The 21,707-nt window shown below is 43.8% G+C and overlaps 1 protein-coding gene across 1 annotated transcript in view; it reads right to left on the bottom strand.

The window, feature by feature from the left end:
- ABCC2 (ATP binding cassette subfamily C member 2) overlaps window positions 1–21,707 on the bottom strand; it is a 69,844-nt gene that overhangs the window by 28,308 nt on the left and 19,829 nt on the right. Inside the window, exons 7-17 of the mRNA XM_029920244.1 lie at window positions 21,279–21,334; window positions 19,888–20,122; window positions 17,622–17,785; window positions 16,627–16,804; window positions 13,005–13,259; window positions 11,891–11,956; window positions 9,511–9,648; window positions 8,845–8,991; window positions 6,900–6,984; window positions 6,137–6,203; window positions 3,766–3,892 (exon numbers count right to left, since the gene is read on the bottom strand). Coding sequence (XP_029776104.1) covers window positions 3,766–3,892; window positions 6,137–6,203; window positions 6,900–6,984; window positions 8,845–8,991; window positions 9,511–9,648; window positions 11,891–11,956; window positions 13,005–13,259; window positions 16,627–16,804; window positions 17,622–17,785; window positions 19,888–20,122; window positions 21,279–21,334 — 1,518 coding nt within the window. The remainder of the gene's footprint in view (window positions 1–3,765; window positions 3,893–6,136; window positions 6,204–6,899; window positions 6,985–8,844; window positions 8,992–9,510; window positions 9,649–11,890; window positions 11,957–13,004; window positions 13,260–16,626; window positions 16,805–17,621; window positions 17,786–19,887; window positions 20,123–21,278; window positions 21,335–21,707) is intronic.

Raw genomic sequence — 21,707 nt, 5'->3', positions numbered from 1 at the left:
GAGAGAGAGAGAGAGAGAGAGAGAGAGAGAAAACACTACAGACCAATATCCTTAATGAATACAGATGCAAAAATACTCAACAAGATACTAGCAAATGGAATTCAACAGCATATAAAAAGAATTACCCATCATGATCAAGTGGGATTCATTCCTGGGTTACAGGGCTGGTTCAATATTTGCAAATCCATCAATGTGATGCATCACATTAACAAAAGAAAAGATAAAAACCATATGATCCTGTCGATAGATGCAGAAAAAGCATTTGACAAAATACAGCATCGTTTCTTAATAAAAAACCTCGAGAAAGTTGGGATAGAAGGAACTTAAAAATTATCAAAGCAATTTATGAAAAGCCCACAGCTAATATCATCCTCAATGGGGAAAAACTGAGAGCTTCCCCCCCCCACCCGAGATCAAGAACACAACAAGGATGTCCACTCTCACCACTGTTGTTTAACATAGTGCTGGAAGTCAGCAATCAGACAACAAAAGGAAATAAAAGGCATCAGAATCAGCAAAGAAGTCAAACTTTCACTTTTTGCAGATGACATGATACTCTACATGGAAAAACCAATCGACTCCACCAGAAGCCTTCTAGAACTGATCCATGAATTCAGCAAAGTCGCAGGGTAGAAAAATCAATGTACAGAAATTGGCTTCATTTTTATACACCAATAATGAAGCAACAGAAAGAGAAATCAAGATACTGATCCCATTCACAATTGCACGAAAAACCATAAAATACCTAGGAATAAACCTAACCAAAGATGTAAAAGACCTGCACAATGAAAATTACAGAAAGCTTATGAAAGAAATTGAAGACACAAAGAAATGGAAAAACATTCCATACTCATGGATCAGAATAAACATTGTGAAAATGTCATTATTACCCAAAGCAACCTACACATTCAATGCAATCCCAATCAAAATTTCACCAGCATTCTTCTCAAAGCTAGAACACACTATCCTCAAATTCGTATGGAACCAGAAAAGACCCCGAATAACCAAAATAATATTGAAGAAGAAAACCAAAATGGGAGGCATCACAATCCCAGACTTTAGCCTCTACTACAAAGCTGTCATCAAGACAGTATGGTATTGGCACAACAACAGACACATAGATCAATGGAATAGAATAGAGAACCCAGAACTGAACCCACAAATGTAAGGCCAATTAATCTTTGACAAAGCAGGAAAGAGTATCCGATGGAAAAAAGACAGCCTCTTTAACAGGTAGTGCTGGGAGAACTGGACAGCAACATGCAGAAGAATGAAACTAGGCCATGTTCTTATACCATACACAAAAATAAACTCAAAATGGATGAAGGACCTGAATGTGAGACAGAAAACCATAAAAACCCTAGAGGAGAGAGCAGGAAATAACCTCCTTGACCTCAATCGCAGCAATATTCTACTCAACACATCCCCAAAAGCAAGGGAATAAAAAACAAAATGAACCGTTAGGACCTCATCAAGATAAAAAGCTTCTGAACTGCAAAGGAAACAATAAAAAAAAAAAACTAATAGGCAACCAACAGAATGGGAAAAAAATAGTTGAAAATGGCATATCGGATAAAGGGCTAGTATCCAGAATCTACAAGGAACTCCCCAAACTCCACACCCAAAAAACAAATAATCCAATGAAGAAATGGGCAGAAGACATAGACACTTCTCCAAAGAGGACATCCAGATGGCCAACAGGCACATGAAACGATGCTCAGCATCACTCATTATCAGGGAAATACAAATCAAAACCACACGGAGATACCATCTCACACTAGTCAGAGTGGCTAATATGAACAAATCAGGAGACTATAGATGCTGGTGAGGATGTGGAGAAATGGGCACCCTCCTCCTACACTTTTGGTGGGAATGTAAACTGGTACAGCTGTTCTGGAAAACAGTGTGGAAGTTCCTCAAAAAATTATCAGTAGAACTCCCCTATGACCCAGAAATAGCACTGCTAGGGATTTACCCAAGAGATACAGAAGGGCTGATGCATAGGGGCACATGTACCCCAACGTTCATAGCAGCACTTTCAACAATAGCCAAATCATGGAAAGAGCCTAAATGTCCATCAACTGATGAGTGGATCAAGAAGATGTGGGGTGTGTGTGTGTGTGTGTGTGTGTGTGTGTGTGTGTGTATGTGTGTGTGTATACAGACACACACACATGTACAATGAAATACTACATGGCAATGAGAAAGAATGAAATCTGGCCATTTGTAGGAAAGTGGATGGACCTCGAGGGTGTCATGCTAAGCGAAATAAGTCAGACAGAGAAGGACAGATACCATATGTTTGCACTCATAGGTCTAACAGGAGAGACCTAATAGGGGACCCTAGGAAGGGGAAGGTGGGGAAAAAAAAGTTAGGGAGAGGGAGGGAGACAAATCATGAGAGACTCTTGAATACTGAAAACAAACTGAGGGCTGAAGAGGAAGGGGGAAGAGCACTGGGTGTTATATGGAAACCAACTTGCTAATAAACTATTTAAAAAAAAAACTTCTTGAATAAAATATATGCCCACAGGCTTACTTTAAAATAAATAAACGATTTTAAATTCAAAGTTGACTTCTAAAGGACTAATGTTCCAAATGAAAAAAAAAAAAAAGGAAGAAGTTAGGAAGCAGTTAAATCAGTAGCATCTGCTCTGTTATACTAAATATTTAATGTAAATTAGCTCATAAGGGATTGGTAAATCAGGGAATAAGGTCAGTATAATGTGTAAGAGGTATTAGTTTATAATTTGCTAAGCATGTCGGTGTCAAGCAGTCAGGGCAAGCTCTCTTATAATTAAAAAGAAATGGTTAGCAATATATGAGGATCTTAAGGAAAAAAGCTAAAAAATCCACAGACATACTTTTTCTTGGTAGGAGGAGTGGCTGGTTAAGTGATCCCAAGTACCTAGAATTTCCTCTAAATTTAAGTCTCTGAGGAAGCTGAGAGTCCTCATGGAGATGCTATGAAAGGATTTCTTCTTGGTTAAAAAATATATAATGGACAAAGATGTCCACCCTCGTATCAAATTTTTGAGCAGTTTCTTTCAAAGACCAGGCTCTCAGAGGAGGAAGAGGAAGTTGGGAGTCTAAAGCTAACTGTGAAGCTCGTGTAATTGGCAGTGGAGATTTTACAGTGCTGCTGTTTTAATTATTATTGTTATTGGTTTTGTTGTTATGCTAGTTACAAAGTTACGTACTTTTAAAAAAATTATTATTTTTGAGAGAGAGAGAGAATGCGCATGAAAGCATACACGTGGGAAGGGGCAGAGAGAGCGGGGGAGAGAACCCCAAGCAGGTTCCGTCACAAAGAGCCCAATGCAGGGCTCAAACCCACAAACTGTGCAGTCATAACCTGAGCCAAACTCTAGCACTGGATGCTTAACCAACTGAGCCACCCAGTAGCCCCAGTTATATAAGTTTTTAATGATGCTTTTAGAAACCTAGATGTAGCAGAATTGCCTATACTTTGAAGGAAGAAATCTCTATTAAACAGTTTTCAAACTTCAGCATGCATAGGAGAATCACCTGGGGACCTCATTAAACACTCAGTTTCTTAGAATCTACCCCCAGAGTCTGATTATATGTGTGGGGTGGGGCAAAGAATCTACACCTTACAACAAGTCTACCTAACATCTCCAAGACCACACGTACCTCAAAGCAATCGTGGCCATCAAATTCTAGTCCTCAGTGCATTCTCCAAAACGAGAAAGCCGTGCTCAGTGGCCCCCATTTGAATGTCAGAACTTGGCCTCCCCGTCTCACCTTGATGGTGATGTGCCCATGGACATTTTCCATTTCTCCCAGCATGGCTGACATCAAGGAAGACTTGCCAGAGCCCACAGTGCCGACCACAGCCACCAACTGGCCTGGCATAATGTCCAGATTCACACTGAAAAGAGAAAACTGTATTAGGTTTTTAAGTGTTTATTTTAAGAGAAAGTGAGTGAGTGAGTGAGCGAGCAATGAGCATGGAGAAGGGACAGAGAGAGTAAGAGAGAATCCCAAGCAGATTCTGCACTTCAGCACCAAGCCTAATGCAGGGCTCAGTCCCATGAACTGTGTGATCATGACCTTAGCTGAAATCAAGAGTCAGACGCTTAACTGACTGAGCCACCCCTGCACCTCAAGAGAAGTGTATTTGAAGGAGGTAAGGGGTGTTATTCAAGAGTGGTTCAGGCCACTTTTCAGACTATCTATGGGAAGTCTGGTATTAGATCTTCCCTCCAGATTGGAAAATTTGTCTTGGATATATTAGACTCTGAAGTGCTTAATAGTTTTTTTTTTTTTAAGCTCAAAAGGGCTAGAGAGTGAGCCCTAGCTTATACAACTATCTATAAGCTGTTTGTGCCAAATGTAGGTTTCAACTGGAAAAATCTCTTAGCACCAACATGGTACCATTGAACAAAAACTTAATGGAAGCTGAAGTCTCTAAGCTCCCATTAAGTTCAAGTCTCAGCTTTGCCACTGCTGAGCTATATGATCTTGGAAAGTCACTTCCTCTGGACTCTCATTTATAAACTAATGGGGCTGGAATAGATCGGTGTTTCCCAAACTTAGCTATTCAATGAGAATAGCCATTCAATGGAACACTTGCTGGAAGCACAGAACACCCTCCCTGCCCCTTGGAGAATTGGCTGTGTCTGACTAGGGAAACACACACCGGGCGGGGCTCTAGAAACTCATGCCCACCCTGTATTTGAGTCCCTAGGATATGAGGAACATCAGGAACTTGTTTACAGTCTTTCTGAAACTACCCTTTGCTAGTGTAAGTCTAAAAGAAGCTCAAAATGGGAGCAGTGTCCCACCTTTGCGGAGGTCCAGAGGAAGGGCTTCTGCCCGAGGCATCCTGAGGCGAGCTCCAGAATCCCTGTGTAAGGCTGTAGGAATAGAAGTGTGGGAAGTCCCAGGTGCTGGGTTGTGAAGAAAGATCTGGCCTGCTCAGCCTTCCTGGTATATTGTGTGTGCTACACTCAGCGGAGTATGTACTGTATATCTGACCCTGTATAGACTATCCAAACATACCTGCGATAAAGTACAATTTATAAACTAGGCCCTGTGAGAGGTTAACAACAATAGCTAACAGAACAGAACCATTATAATAAACTGTAATGCAAGGTAGGTGAATGGGGTCTTAACTCTCATCGGTCATGCTGCACTTGCTCTCTTACTGTGCCGTACTCACCCTTCGGCTGATGCAAGATGATACAATGCCTCTGTGGGGAGATGAAGGGAGGCGAAGGATGGAAGCTCTGTGACCTACATTAGGCTACTATTGGCGTGATCAGTCATCGGAGGGGCGGGGGATCATCTGCTTCTACACAGAGGTTGACTGCAGGTAACCGAAACCACGGAAAGCAAAACTGTAGAAAGGGAACCACTAGACAAGCAGCAGCATGGCAAGAAAGGGTCGGCTTAGGGCAGAAGAGGTGGCAGGTGGGAATGGATTACTTAGATGTCACACTCCAGATCTCAAGTTTAATCTTCATAGAGGCAGCTCCCATTGTCCCCTTTGGGGAAAGAAGCCATATTCTTGATTACTGTTCTTTCTTTTTTTTTTTTAAATGCTTATTTTTGAGAGAGATAGAGCACGGGGGGGCGAGGCAGAGAGAGGGAGACACAGAATCTGAAGCAGGCTCCAGGCTCTGAACTGCCAGCACAGAGCCCAAAGCCCGGCTCGAACCCACGAGCTGCGAGATCATGACCTGAGCTGAAGTCAGACACCCAACCGATTGAGCCACCCAGGCGCTCCTTGATTACTATTCTTAAATGAACAAATAAACTTAAGTTGGTTTCAGGCTCTTGTGTGTATCCTTTATCATACCCAGAGACCTAGGCCACTTGCCAACGCGGCACCGCCTCTATCCACAACCTGGAGAACAAAGGTCTTCCTGGGTTCTTAGCTGGAGCGCACAGTCGCACAGTAAGACAGCCAGGTGGCAGGTGCCCTTCCGGGGAAAGAGGCTCGGGAGTTTTACTGTCCACTCGTCTCCCCAGGTTTTCAGCCTGCGCTGAAATCTAACTAAACGTGTGCACATCGCCTATCTCTCATGTGCCCTAGTGCATGGAATTTTCCAGTAACAGGACTGGTAAGGAGAAGCCTCAAGAACAGCAGGCTGGAAAGGAGGCAACTCACTCTCGGATTGTGGGTTCCAACTCCCGGTCCCAGGTAAAGGAGGCCTCTGAAAACTGCACGGCTTTGTCTGTTGAGAAAAAGGTCCTCTCTTTTAGTCAGGTGTAGATCTTCATGTGTCTGTCTGCCCCTTCTCTGCCTTCCTGTGTCCCTCCATCAGCAGATCCCGAGATCACCTGTCAGGTGCTGGCTCCTACATTAACAGGAGGCAAAGGAAAGCTCCCCAGGGGAGACCAAAAGTGGCCTGCAAACAAAGACCATTTTGATTGGATTCCCAAGCCTGTCAGCCAGATTCCTGGCTTGCAGACACCCTTGGGCACATTCTTATGCCCTCTGTTGTCTCATGTTCTGGTAAAAATTCTGCCTCTATACACAAACCTGGCCACTCCCTGGATTCCAGACCCACAGTCCCCTCTGGTAGTGGCTGCCCTCCAATCCTTAGATCTTCAGAACCTGCAAGTGTTCTTTTAATCCAGCCTACCTTCCCTAAGTCCCCATGCTTGACTCCACTCCCACTTCTTTTTTCTAGATCTTCTGCAGGATTCTCTGCTTATCCTCAGAATATGGCTTAGCTATCTGTCTTAGCAACCTATTCTAAATGAAAACGTAATTTAAGTAAAAATAGTAAGTTTGTTATACAAATGTAGCTTCAAGGTAAATCCCCTGGCTCTCCCTTTCAATCAGTTTGCTGCCACTAAGCCCCCCTATATCAGTTCTGGTGCCAGCACTGTGAATCAGTTGGGGAAGCAACTTCCGAATTCATTACCAAAATTGTAGTCACGTCGAATAGCGGATGTGTCCAAGTCATCTCCTCCCAAGTACTTTTCTAGACGTTCTGTGGAAACACTGGCCTAGAGAGAGACACAAAGGATCTCAAGAATAAAAAATCCAATGACAAGCATGAGCAGGGAGAGGATTTTGACTTTGTTTTGTTATCAGCCCTGATGTGGAAGCAGAGCAACCTGCCGGGCTTCTTGCTGATGCTTTACCATCTGATACAGCTGAAACCTCTGGACACTGCCCAGAGACTCTGCCGCATTTTAGCCTTGAGATGTCCCTCTCTGGACATAGGGAAAGTAAGATGCTGTTTCAGCCCCTTAGAAAACTTAAGGGGCTGGGGTCAACTCTGTTGCCATCTCCCCTATCTTTGGACACAGTTCCAGAAACAGTCTTCTGCCTTCTTCTAACACAAAATCCTAACTTCTATCTGGTTTTGGTAACTGGGCCTCTGGGTGCTTGTCTTTAACTAGGTCCATGCCTTACGCCCCCCCAGTGTCCTAACAGAGCCACTGCTGGGACCCTTCATAGAGGAATTGGCCATGGCACCACCGTGACCTTAGAAAACTCCACGCAGACCAAGTTTAAACTGCAGCTGACCTAAGTATTGGCCGAACACCCTGTGATCTCCAGAAATAGGAGAACCTGGGAGGATTCCTAGGGGCTTTTACAAGGAACTTTCTCACTTGCCTATTTCCAGGGAGCCTGTTAGGGAGATCATTTCTCATTACCACTTGGGTTCTGATGAAAGCGTGGACTTTCTGCCTTGGCCTTCATTTGAGTGCAGTTGCAGGCTACAAAACTGCTCAGCCATCACATGGATTTGCCCCTCAGAACAAGAGCACCTCACTGCCTGTGTTACATTATCCTTGGGCCCCTTTTGTTTCATGGTTACCCGGTGGGATGGGAAGGCAGCGAGCAGACATCTTTGTACTAAGCTATCTGAATCTAAAAAGAGCATCCTATTTCTTTACCAGCCAAATCCGTCAGCCTTTCTTAACCCCCTCGAGGGTAGGGAGGTCTGAAAGTCATCATTCCCAAGGCCTGAGCTGTCTAAAGCACGCCACCCCTAGGGTAAACGCACCCCACCACGTTCCGTCTTTCTAGCCACCTCCCTAGCCTGTCACTTGCCCTGTGAACATCCTCCTGACGTCTGTACCTGGTCCAGCTCAGTGACTGTGCTCACTTTTCAGGACCCAGACACTCCCTCTGGCCCATCCAAGTCCTCTTGAACTCCAAACTCATTATCTGACAGCTTGAAGCTCAAGAACTGTATTCAGTTCCACCACCGCATGGCTTCATGCAGAGACAGTCTTCTCTTTCCCTGTATGCTGTGTTTCCCTAATGCTATATAAATACCCCAAGCACCTTGGGAAAATGTGGGGGAAACTGGGCTGGGAAAAGGGCTTAGAAACAGTCCATGTATCAGCTAATCATCATCATCTCACTAAATGCTTTCACAAGCATTGTCTTCCCATGAGGTATAGAAGGTGGGTATGATTATCCTTGTTTTAGAGTCACAGAAACTAGGGCTCAGAGAGCTTTTGATTTTAAGTACAGACTTGGTCTCCAGAGACCAAACAAATCTCTCAAATTAAAAATTCGCCAGCGGGGCGCCTGGGTGGCTCAGTCGGTTAAGCCTCCAACTTCGGCTCAGGTCAGATCTCACGTTTGTGGGTTCGAGCCCCACGTCAGGCTCTGTGCTGACTGCTAGCTCAGAGCCTGGAGCCTGCTTCCGGTTCTGTGTCTCCTTCTCTCTCTGCCCCTCCCCCTCTCATGCTCTGTCTCTCTCTGTATCAAAAATAAATAAAACATTAAAAAAAATAAAAATAAAAATTCACCAGCAGAAGCTAGGAGATATGATAGGCCAGTCATTTTGGGATGCAAGCCTTTTAAGCAGACATAATCAGTTAGCAGTGAGGCCTTCTACTCACCTGGAGCATGGAGGTGATTACCATGGGAAGCATGCCCAGGGGAAAGCGCAGGATATTGAAGAGGGTGATGGAGGTGAAGGCCTTTTCTGCATCCAAAACATTATTGCTATTCACCAGAGTGTACACTGAAAATGTGATCACAGACACCTGGAAAAGCAAGATCATGAGCAATTCATTTCTAAAAGGGTTCAAGCACTTATGCTAAGTTTCAAGAGCACAGTATATCAGAGTTAACAGAGCCTTGGGGATTATTATCTCAACCTTTTTGTGTCACACAGGAAATATCTAGTCTGAGGTCACAGTCAATTAACTGTATTGCTGAGACCATAGTTTGGGTCTCCTGGCTCCTGTATTCACGTTCCTTCCCGCTCTGGACCCACACAGCCTCCTCAAGAAGACAGGAAGCTCTCTGATACAAACCATTCCTGGATACCACATTCATGCTGACTATCCTGGAAACTTGTTCTGGGCTGCCAGATGACCAAGTTGTACACGAGGGTGAAATTAGAGTCTGGGGCACCAGGTAGGAATAGCAGCTTTGGGAAGTTGAGGAGGGGGATAGAATTCCCAGGATTTCAGGGTTAGGCCGAGAGGCACTGGGCAGTCTAGTGAGAACAGACCTTCCTCTTCAGGAAGCTGACCCAGTCCGTGACTCCTGTCACTCACCAGGACTGGAGTTAAGTATAAGAGGAACATCATTATAGACTGCATCTGCCCCAAGGTCAGCAGGTTCTTGAGCTCTTTCTTCCGAAGTTCATGGACTTGCTTTTTGAATGAAGGTTCCCAGGCAAAATACTTCAGGATCTAATAAGATAGAGAACAGCACAGCTCACACAGTTGCCCCCGAAGGACACCAGATAGGTCTCATCCACCCAGGTTTTAGGACAGGTTCTTCAAAACAGAGGGTAGGGGGTAGAAATCCAGATTATAAAGTGTGATTATAGAAAGGTAGGTTGCATTTGTCGAGAACCTACTGTGTACAGAATATTTTAAATGCACGATCTTAATCCTTATAACAACCTTAGTGTGATCAATGGTCCCAGTCTGCCTGGGACTAAGGGGTTGCCCAGGACATGGGGCTTTCAGTGCTAAGTCCAGAAACTTCTGGGAAAACCAAGGAGAGTCCCCTACTCTTGTAGAATTATTATATACATTTTAGTGAAAAGGAAACAGGCTGAAGATACTAGGTAGCTTGCCCAAAGTTACCACGCTAGTAAGTGTTAGAGAGGAGACTCAAAGCCAGGGCTACCTTTCCATTTTGCCACATTTAGCAAATATATATTTACTAAATGGGGCAAATATGGCATATATGAGAGAACTCTGTGTAGAGAAATAACAGAGTTAAAAGAGGCCTCAGTTTCATTTTCAAAAAGTTTAGGGTAATGTTTAAATCCTTAAATTCAAAAACAATACACATATTGAAACATAACTTGCTGGTAAGCTTTGCAGGAAGAAATGCATTATTCTGAAAGCTGGCCAACAGAGGGGAAAAAGACAAGCATTTATTCTGTCTATCCTGCACAAACTTTATTTTAGGGTAGCCAACTAGTTGATTAAAGATAAGTCTTCATTATAGAATTCTAGATAAGCACTGCTAAAGGAATAATAGGATTCAAATTTCACTCTTTTGCAACTCCTAATGATATAATAGATCAGTGACCATCTTTTGCAGCTCCTAATGATATAATAGATCAGTGACCATCAATGGCAATGACCATCAATGGGTACAGGAACTTTTAAGACAGTTTTCAAACTTGGCTACATATTAGAATCACTTGGGGAGATTTTTAAATCTATATATGCCTAGGTTTCAACCCCAGAGAGTCTAATTTAAATGGTTGGAATTAGGGCCAAGCCTCAGTGGGTTTTACAAACTTCCCAGGGGTCAAAATGTGCTGCCAGGGCCACAAATCACTGGTCTGGGGGAAAGAGTGGCAGGAAACCTAATAAGGTGTGAATCACATGGACCCCTGAGCACTCGCCATTGCTGGTGTTTGGAAGCACATGGTACCCCTTGAAAGTATACGTCCTCCTTACCTTCACCAAAAATCAAAATAAAACAAAACCCTATCTAATCAAGTCTCTAGATCTGATCACTAATTTATAAGCAATATAGGAAATAAGACAACCTGGTTTCTCCAATATGACAAAGCAAGATTAAAACACTCACACACACACACACACACACACACACACACACACACACACCAAAAGGAAAGAGTCAATTGTAGATTAAAAGCAGTAGCAACTAAATGCCACATATGGACATTTTTTGAATCCTTATTTCAACTAACTGACAGCAAACAAATGACATCTGAGGCAACTGGGGAAATTTAATGGTACCAAAAGATAATTTTTTTTGTAGGATTATAGTATTGTGGTTATGTTTTTTAAAAAGATTTTTAGAAACACAACGTATTTATGTGAAATACAAGATACCATATCTGGGATTTGCTTTAAAAATAATCTAGCAGAGGTGTACCTGGGTGACTCCGTCGGGTTAACTGTCCACCTCTTGATTTTGACTCAGGTCATGATCTTGTAGTTCATTAACTTTGAACCCCAGATCAGGCTCCCTGCTGACAATGAGGGGCCTACTTAGGATTCTCTCTCGCCTACTCTCTGCCCCTCCCCTGCTCTCTCCCTCTCTCAAAAGAAATAAATAAACTTTAAAAAAATCTAGCAGAATATGAAGTACGTACACAGATGAAACTAGTTAGATCATGCTAGTAATTGCTAGACCTAGTTGAGAAGTCGTCCACAGGGGGTCATCACACCATTCACTCAGCTTGTATGCACATTTGACAATCCCAACAGTAAAAGATACAAAGAAAAGCAACTGCTTAGGGTAAATAAAGAGAAATCAATGTTCAAACGAGGGCCTGGGACAGCGGGGAGGAGAAGCAGGAGACTTGTGAGCAGGGGTGCGGGGTCCTGGGACACACCACAGGCCCAGAAGGGGGAACCCACAAGCCTTACCAGGCAAGGCCAAGAACCCACTGCTGCTGGCATTTTACACTGGCGCCCCCCACACTCAGCTTCTCACCTTGATCCCACTGAGAATTTCATTCATGTTCTTTAAACGTTTGTCTTTATTCTTCATATTTTTTACCTGCCAGGAAAAAGTAAAACAAAACACTTCCTTGTGAGAGGGTCCAGATTTGCTGCAGATGCTGGGTCCTAGTGGTGGCACTTGTGTCTGTCGGGGGGAAGCACTTGAGGTGCCCAGATGCATCTCTCCCTGCTCTGCCCAGGCAGACTGAGAAGACTGCCCAGGCTGCTCCCACCACGCCCATCTGCTTTTCGATCCTTAACCACGCCCAGCTCACTTCCGACCTCTATAGGCTTTGCCTGGCTGCCCCTCTTCCCAGGCTATTCTTCCCAAGGCTCTGCACAGTCAGGCTTGTGCTAGTCAGAGCTCAGCTCACATGTGCCCTCCTCACAGAGGCTTTTCCTGAGCCCATGATCTAGAACCCCCCATCCACTCACTTGCTGTCATATCACCTTGCTTAATTTTCCTCATAGTACTATCATGACCTGATCGTTTTTTTCTTTACTTCTCTTTATGGTTCTCCACCCAAATAGAATGTAAGTAAGCTCTGGAAGACCCAGAGCTGTGTCAAATTTTCTGCCATGTTCCCAGAATAGTAAGTACAGAAAGTCTTTTAAGAGAGCATGTACACCATTTAGTCCACCCACTCAACCTATGACTTCTCGCAGAGCAAAGGACTGTCATCATGGAGCCCTGCCACCTGGTAGAAGCAGGCTTGATTGCCAGGATTTAGGCCTAAAGTTTGGGTCACTCAGGTGTCTGTTCTGCATGAGTGGTTTGTATTGCTCTGATGGAGAAGCAGGGCCAATAATCTTACTCTCAGAATGGTCCAGCAGAACAGGACAGGAGAGTTATGTGCAGGGGCCCTGGGCAGCTATCTCCTCTCCAGTCAGGCTCTGCCCTCTAACATGAATAAAAATGGAGTCTATAAACCCCAACAGTACTCAAAAGATAGAAAGGGAGTCCAGAGAGAGCCACAGTCATTTGGGATGGTAGAAAGTCTTCCATTATCATTGTCTGCCCAAATACCCAAGAGTTAGAGTAAGCAAAAGACTTCAGACTTTGAAGAAGGTGTAGAGATCTCCCCGGGGTGACTTGGTTTCTTTACCTGAACAGCTCTACTCTTGGCGGCAAGTATCCCATTAGTTGGGATTAGAAGTACCATCACCCCAACACCTGCTAAGACTGAGGGTCCCAGCTCTGCCCAAAGGAAATAGATAGATAAAGTGATCTGTAGAACATTTGACCACAGCAAATGGATGAAGCTGGTCACATCCATGAGCTTCTGGGCATCCACAGACATCAGATTCACGGTTTCTCCAATGGTGTACTCCTTCCTGCTCTGGTTGGATAGGGTCAGTGCCTAAAGATAAAGATTGGAATTGGTATCTATGGATAAGCCAAAGGACAATGTGGAGTAAAAGGGAAACTCAGGAAGTAGGAACACACTAGAAGGAGGGGCTCCATATGGACACAACTTTTCCAAGGGGCTGGGCCTTCTTGCCTCCAGATCTTACACAAAGTGTTCTCTCGGGTTTGACTAGTCTTTCAGGGTATTCCCACCTCCCTGAACTCCTTAGCACCCCCCCCCCCACACACACCTTTGCTCAGAAAATTCCTAATTATTCTTTAGTGTCAGTTTAGATGGAATTTATTCTGAGAAGACTACCCCGGATTCCCGAGTTTGAGGTAGATACTCCTCTGTATACTCCCATAACATTCTGGACTAACCTGTCACTACAGTAATCACACTGAACTGTAATTGTTTTGTTTTTCTATTTCTCCACCAGATGTAAGCCCTGTGAGGACAAGGGCTACATCTGTTCATTTCACGCCTGTATCACGTGGCACACAGTAGGGAATCAGATAGTGAAGGATAGAAGGAAGGGAAGAATCACACGTAGATTCTGGCCGTGCAGACTTCTGACGTGGCAGTTTTATTGGAAGCCATATTCTTATGAAGAAGTTGCAGCCATTTCCAAGAACAGAGATCTTAGAAGAGGAAAGCTGTGGAACTCATGCATTTGAAGCAAAATGATTTGCTCATTGTCAGGAATTTGTGGGCAATATCTAGATGCTGAATCATACAGCATGGGCCCCTGTTCTCATGTTAGAGAGATCAAGACTGCTGTCCATGGGCGCCTGGGTGGCTCAGTTGATTGGGCAGTTGACTTCAGCTCAGGTCATAATCTCGCAGTTCATGGGTTCGAGCCCTATATCGGGCTCTGTGCTGACAGGTAGCTCAGAGCCTGGAAGCTGTCTTCAGATTCTGTGTCTCCCTCTCTCTCTGACCCTCCCCTGCTCATGCTGTCTCTTTCTCTCTCAAAAATAAATTTAAAATGTTAAAAAAAAAAAAAGACACCTGTCCACAGATCCATCGCTTATACCAATGCCTTGCACCAATGCACCCTGCCAAGGGATTTGGTGGGGGCACTGAAACCAATTCACATCATGGCCACCAAATCACCCCCTGAACATTCCTTCCTTCACACCACTACATCTTCCTGGAGGAAGGAGAGCCTTCTAATTCCCACAAAGATAGAGTATGGATTAAGGTTAGTCCTAGGGATTGACCTCCATCCACTGTATGGTCATCTTATCCACCAAGACATACTTCTTTGGAACATAACAAAATTCTTGGTTATACAGTAAAAATGAGGGAAATTCCCTCAAAACATTAGGCCACCAAGTTTCTAGAGAAATCAGTTCACTGCTATGCCTCCCCTTTGGTATGGAGAAGCAAAAATGTGCAAAAAAAAAAACCAAACCAAAAACCCAAACTTATTGCCCTTCAAGGTCATTATTTTTCTATTCTCAATAAATCTCAGTACAGAAGAAAAGACATTGGTTTAATCCCAATAGCCCTTATCTGAGGGCAAGTCCTGGCTATGTGGTTATAGGCACTGAAAAGATCTAAGCCTTACTTCTCTATAAACTAGAGACAATGCTGTTCCTTCACAGGGCCATGGATTTATAATGGATATGAAAAATGTTTCATATTTCATAAATGAAGCATTTATGATTGAAACACTGTCCAAACAAAGTCAATTTAAAATTCTATTTAGTAGCAATATTACTTTGAATGAAAGTCTTATTAAGAGTACCATTTTAGAAGTTCTTTGTGGATTGTAAGAGTTGCAAAACTTGGAATATATTAAGAATAAAAAATAGTGGGAGTGAAACACTACAATTGTAAGAGTGTACATTCATAGAAATGGCTGAGACAACTTGGTTAGTGACCCCTTTTCCTGCAAACAAGGAGAAATCCAGTATCTCCAGAAGAAATAAGGGGATTAAAAATTGGGGGAAGACAAATTCCAGTGTGAGGGTATTCAGGAGTTCAAAAGACTTGACCAGACTTCTGGGCTAAAGACATTTGGATTACCTATCTGGGGATTGGTCAGTCTGTCTCTCTGTCTCTCTGTCTCTCTTCTTAAAGTTTATTTGTTTTTGAGAGACAGAGCACAAGCAGGGGAGGGGCAGAGAAAGGGGGAGACACGGAAACTGAAGCAGGCTCCAGGCTTGAGCTGTCAGCACAGAGCAGGACATGGGGCTCAAACCCACGAACCATGAGATCATGACCTGAACTGATGTTGCACACTTAACCAACTGAGCCACCCAGGCACCCCACCTGTCTGGGCCTCCTGATGAGTCACATCTAGGGGAAGACAATGACACATGGATTTTGAGAGAGAAATGCAAAGGAGAAAACCAACAGCTATAACAGAGAGATCACTATGATGGAACTCTCTAGTGGTACCAGGAGGAAGGGAAGAAAAGTCAACTGATGTCGAACGTTCTGTTCTATAAAAAGTCTGATCTCCTTATGTCTGAGTTTTCTCTTCAGGCTTGTAGTCACTGACTGTAACTATTCTATTTTCTTTTACTTCTTTTATTTATATTTTTATTGAGCTACGATGGATTCTATTTTCAGGGACAAAAATGAGATTTCACCTTGGACACAAGGAAAATACAGTTGCCCTGAGAAAGTGAAATGTTAAAAGCAACATGTTAGAAAGAAGATTAGCAAAATCATCATAAGGAAATCGAAAAGTTCCCAAGTCTGTACAACTCAGCAACCAGAATGACTATATTTACAAAATGAAAAAAGAGGAGTTGGGCAGAGAAGGGGTGGTCAGGTGCTCAAGGTTAGAAAAAGCAGTCTCTAGGCAAAAGTGGGTGTGGGGAGATGGAGCCCTGGCCCATGGCGCGCACTAGGCTGTGGCAACATGTAACTGGAGATGGATGCACCAAGTCTGTGAACCCAGCTTCATCTAGTACCCAGTTTAGATGTTGGTGGTTTTAATAGTTTGCCCTTGGCCAACTTCTTTTCTGATCTTATATTCTTTCCGATTTTAGTGTATGTGCTGCCAGCACGCACACCCTGATCTTACATTCTTTCCCAAGGTGTTCTCACTTTGTCAGGAGAGGCAAGAAGAGAGGGACAGGCATGCAAGCCTTCAAGGGCGAAAGGTGGATCCCGGGTGAAGCACAGCTTGCCAGCTCTTCTCTGGAGCGTGTGTCCTGGTGTCTCCAGAACACACACACCCTTTGTCTGCGAATCTGCTTCCCACAATTTTCAAAGGAGCAACTAAAGGAGGCTCTCTGGTTAGTCAGAACCAAGTGTTAAGGTCAGCTATCATTTCCATCAGATTTTTCTCAGTCTTGGGGTAAGTGCTCACACCTACTGAGGGGATTTTCTGCAGTGAGGTCTGACACAATCCACTTACCTTCTTATATACAGAAGCCATGATGGTTGACCGCACATTTATCCCCAGGATAAAGCACAGTTGAAAGTAATTCTGAAGGCAGAGAGACTGGATGAGGGCCACAACAAAGAAGAGGACTGCATAGAGGTATCCAGTCCACACATAGCTGTCTCGGTTATTTGCAAAGGAGATCAGTAATCTGCCAAACCAAAAACCAAGTAAGTGAGGCTTATCAGGTCTCCAAGGACCCGTCACATTGCTCAGCCACAGCCCGCTATCCTATCCTTGTCCTGCAGTTAACAAAAGTGACCAGCATGGTCCAATGCCTTTGGAAGACCTGAACTCCACAGTTATGCCAATGCTCTCGCTTTTGCATGGAAAAATAGCAGCAACAGGTTAGAGTTGATGAGCCATGGCTGTGAATAGGGTTAATGAGAAACTCTCTTTAGAGCTGCTACTGCTATGCTTTGGCCCGTTCTTCCCCCAGCTCCTGGTAAAAGACACCATGTGGGATAAATTGATTTGTTCATGGACAATGCAAGCCCGAAAAGTAATTAAGACACATATCCAGCGGGAGTTGGAACATGCCTCAGAGGAAAGCTCATCCCATATATTCCGGCAGATTGTGAAGTCTTGTCATGATTAACTTCACCCTCCCACTGAAGGCTGTGGCCAGAGAGATGGGGTTATAGACACTAGGTACGAGGCTTTCTTGTATTTGCTGCTCCCCTCTTGGGCATGGCTCCTCCCGTGTCAGTTCTGTTTACAAGAGCCCCTAACTAGAATCTGGCTTCCTAGGAGGAAGGGGTTATAGACAAGAGGAAGGCCAAAAGACTTAGTATTTTAGAACTTGAAAACAGTCATGTGCTTTTCATGAACATAGCACTGCAAGGTGGGAAACTATCATGAGCATTTTTAAAAAATGGGAATTTAATATTAAGCCCCTGCATGCATATACAAGGGGCAAGCAAAAGGCAGAGGAGGTCCTGAAAGGATTAGCAAGACCCAGGACTCACTTCAGCAGCTGAGGATTCAGAAACATGAAGAGGTCATGCACCAGCTTCAGTAGGAAGGCCTTGAAGAATATGATGTAGAAAGTTTTGAAGAGAGTCTTGATCAACCAGGACTTGGGATAGTTTTTGGTGGTCCCAGACTTCTTTTCTTTCTTTTTAACTTCTTCCTAGGTATAAAACCAGACAACAGGGCTCACAGAGCTATGCACTGTAAAACTTGGTTTTGTATCGCAAAGCTCCAGAGTGTTAAGCCCCGAGTCCTGTCACCTTCTTTGTACAGACCTGGTCACCACCCACCCTTTCAGCTGCCATCACTGGTTCCCCTTTCCCCATCCTGATACTTGTCATCTATTTTTGGTGAGAGAACCAGGCAACTAAGCTGATGAAAATACTGAATAAAAACAAAGAATAGATTCTAAGTGGCAGCCTGCAGGGTAATCCTGAGAATGAAGGGTGTGGACATGATAATATATATATATTTTTTATGTTCAGAAGCCTTTTTGGTTTTTCTCTCACTTGTGATTGTTGGGAGTTGAATTATGTCCCCCCAAAAGATACCTTGAAACCCTAGTACCTCAGAATGTGTCTTTATTTGGCAGCAGGGCCTTTGCAGATGTAATCAAGTTGAGGTCAAGAGGGAGTGGGCCCTACTTCAATATGACCAATGTCTTCATAAGAGAAGAGACTCAGACACAGAAAGGAGATGGTCATGTGATGACAGAGGCAGAGATTGGGGCAATGCATCTACAAACCAAGGGACAGCAAAACCGGAAGGTAAAAGAAGCAAGGAAGGTTCTCCCTTACAGGTTTTGGAAGAAACGTGGCCTTGCTGACACTGATTTTAGACTTCTGGCTTTCTACATGTGACACAAAAAGATGGTGTTAAGTTTGTGGTGTTTTTCTAGGCCAGCCCTGGGAATCTAATACAAGGGGCATTACCACACACTCGCCAGTCTCTTCCTTTTCCTATGATTACATTCTTCAGGGTCCCATCAGGTCCCAAATTCCAGCTTCTCAACCTCAGTTTTCAGGTTTTTCTACCAGTGACGTCCTCTTGTAATTTTGTCACTGAGATCTCATCTGATCAGTCTTTTTTGGCTTGGGCAACTGCCCCAGCCTGCCTCCCAGCTTCTACTCTTGCCCTCCAACCATCCATTCTCCCAGAAGCAGCCCAAATGGACTTTCAAAAGTATAAATCTGGTCACATTACTCCTCTGCTCAAAGCCTTCCACTGGCTTTCCATCTTCGTAAAAAACAATAACAAAAACCCCAAAACCAACAACAAGAAACACCCAGATTCCTAGCCATGGTTCACAAAGGTCTACACAGCTCAGTTCCTGTCCACTTCCCTGAGCTCATCTCACCACCTGCTCACCTCTCCCTCCATGCCCCAGGACCTTCTTGTCCCTCTCTGCACAAACCAAATGTGTTCCCCTCAGCCTCATACTCTTGTTCCCTTGGACTGGATTACACTTCTTTCTGATGGTCCCCCAGGTGGACTCTTCTCAGACTTTGGGTCTCTACTCAAGTGTCAGCTCCTCCGTAAAGGTTCTCCTAGGACCCTAAAGTCACTTCACACTAAATACATTCTCATGTTTTTTCTTTTTTTTTTTTTTTCTAGAAAGAGCATGGGAGCAGGGGAAGGACAGAGGAAGAGAGAGAGAGAATCTTAAGCAGGCTCCACACTCAGCATGGGGCCCAATGTGGGGCTTGACCCCACAACCCTGAGATCATGACCTCAAAGTCAAGAGTCAAATGCTCCCCCAACATAGCCACCTAGGCACCCCAATGTATTTTCTTAATAGCATTTATTACTCTCAAAGAGGAATATGTACTGGTTTATTATTTTCTTTTACAACTCTCTAAAGATGACTCTTTCAGGCTATTCCTATGCCAGTGCCCAGAATAGTCTGTCACTTGATACTTGGTACATGATAAATACTGTTGAGTGAATAAATGAATAAATGAATAAACTATCTGCTAATATTAAAACCCACCAAGGTATACATTCTAGTAATACTAAGATATTATTTTCCTATTTTTAAAGACATTATAGAAAATGCCAAACCTACCCAAAAGGAGAAGGAATAGCACATTATACCCAAAGGTATCCACCACTAAGGTGTTATTAGTATTATGAATACTACGGATAACATAAAATACACTGCAATGTAAAAAGTGCTATCAAAATGTAAGGACAGAATCACTAGGCAACTGATGTCCTTCTGCTGAGACCTAGAGCACACTCACACACTCAGGGGAAAGTTACCAGGACAAGGATATCTTGGCTTTGACTCTGATTCTTGTTCAAGCCAGGCAGCCTGTCTCCGGTGTTCCCCTGGGCTCTTGCCCGCTGTCGTCTCTGGACCGCCTTTCTGGCTTTCTGCAGCTCTTCTGACATGTGTTTTTCAAACTTGCTGACCAGTGTCTTCGTTTTAATCTCCTCATCAATATCGCAGACATCTTCGAGTGTCAGAGGTTGCTTGTAGCCTTTCAGAACAGTGCTGGAACCAGAGTTGAACCCTAGACTGAGATCCTACAGGCAGAGTCGGGGTGGTCTGCTTGCTACTTCTTTCAAAACTCGCCGCCCCCGCCCCTCCCCCGTTTCAGAGATGGAGAGAGAGAGGATGGGAAAAGGCCCACCACTCCATCTCCTGGCCCTTTAAATGTGGCAGAGGAGTGGGGAAAGCAGAACGGGAGAGGTGATGGAACATAGAATAAGATGAGGGGAAGAAGGGAAGAGGGGTGGCACGGCTGAATTAAAGCCAAAAGAGCATCACCTCCTCCCCACCCTTCCTCCTCAAACACTGACTGCCCCTCCGCCACTCTGGCATCTCCCTGAGGGGCTCTCATGATGCCCTAAAGGAACTGAGCAGCCCCGAGGCCTCTTCAATGCGGTCTCCCTAGATCAGGGCCCATCAACCTGGTATTTGAGGACATGGATACAAAATAAATTATATCTCTATCTTTACTAGCTTCTAACTGAAATTTAGCCTTTCCTTAGGATGTGAACATAGGCTACCAAACAGCTGTGAAAAGGATTGCCTGTGCCTTGGACACCAAGAGACATCACAGTGTTTTCATGGCTCATTTATATCATCACTACTTCGAAGTTGAGATCGTGATTAGCCCCACCACTAGATCTTGTCATTTAATGCATTCTTAAAGAAGCACTTGTATTACTACATCACAAATTTGTTTTTTTAATATTTAAGTTATTATATTTCAATATATTTGGTTTCCTTTGTAAACCTATATCTTTTACATTATGCACTTAAAACATGATTTGAGAAGGGATTCATAGACATCACCAGCCTGCCAAGAAGACTCCAGATCCTTTGGTAGCTGAGCCATTTCACCCCTTACCCTCCAAATTGTGTCACACTGCCTGCACCCAAATTCTCCTTTTCTTGTCCTTCTGTCTTTTTTTCCTAATGTCCTTCATCTTCTCTGTGGAACCCCCAGGCCACCAAGAGCAAATCCCCCTCCACCCTCTCCTCCGTATCCTCTGAAATAAATAGATCTATTACATTAACATTCTTAGACTCTAAGAGAAGAAATGGAGGCCCCAGGAAGCATTTTTAAAATTAAGATTTCCATTGCTGTCAGAAGAATGAAGGGGTAGGGATATAGGCAGCCCATACTCTAGGCATTTCCTACCTGTCATACCAACTAAAGGTAATGCTACTCAGAAACGAAGCCGTCAATGATGGATTCTGCAAGACACACACACACACAAACAAAAAAATCAAAAATAATTCAATTTCAAATAGGAACTCTGTGGGACTCTAAAATCAGAAACTAATTTTTCTAGATATAATGTTATGCTAAAAAGCAGATATAATACTGAAGTAGACTGGACAACATAGATTTATCTGGAGACCCTGAAGTCATCAGTAAAAATCAGATTTTCTAGCATAGATCTATGAGTGAATTGTCTATGCTGAAGGTTTGTGGGTCAATGTCAAATTATTTCCACACTCATAAAAGAATATTTCCACATGCTATTCTCTCTCTGTTTCCTGAAACCATAAGTGGTCCAAACGGCCATATTGTGGGCTTGTGGGTCCTCCATGAGACTTAGGCATC

The sequence above is a fragment of the Suricata suricatta genome, chromosome 2 (assembly GCF_006229205.1).
Source record: "Suricata suricatta isolate VVHF042 chromosome 2, meerkat_22Aug2017_6uvM2_HiC, whole genome shotgun sequence".
Lineage (NCBI taxonomy): Eukaryota > Metazoa > Chordata > Mammalia > Carnivora > Herpestidae > Suricata > Suricata suricatta.
This window is presented reverse-complemented; position numbering and strand designations above follow the sequence as displayed.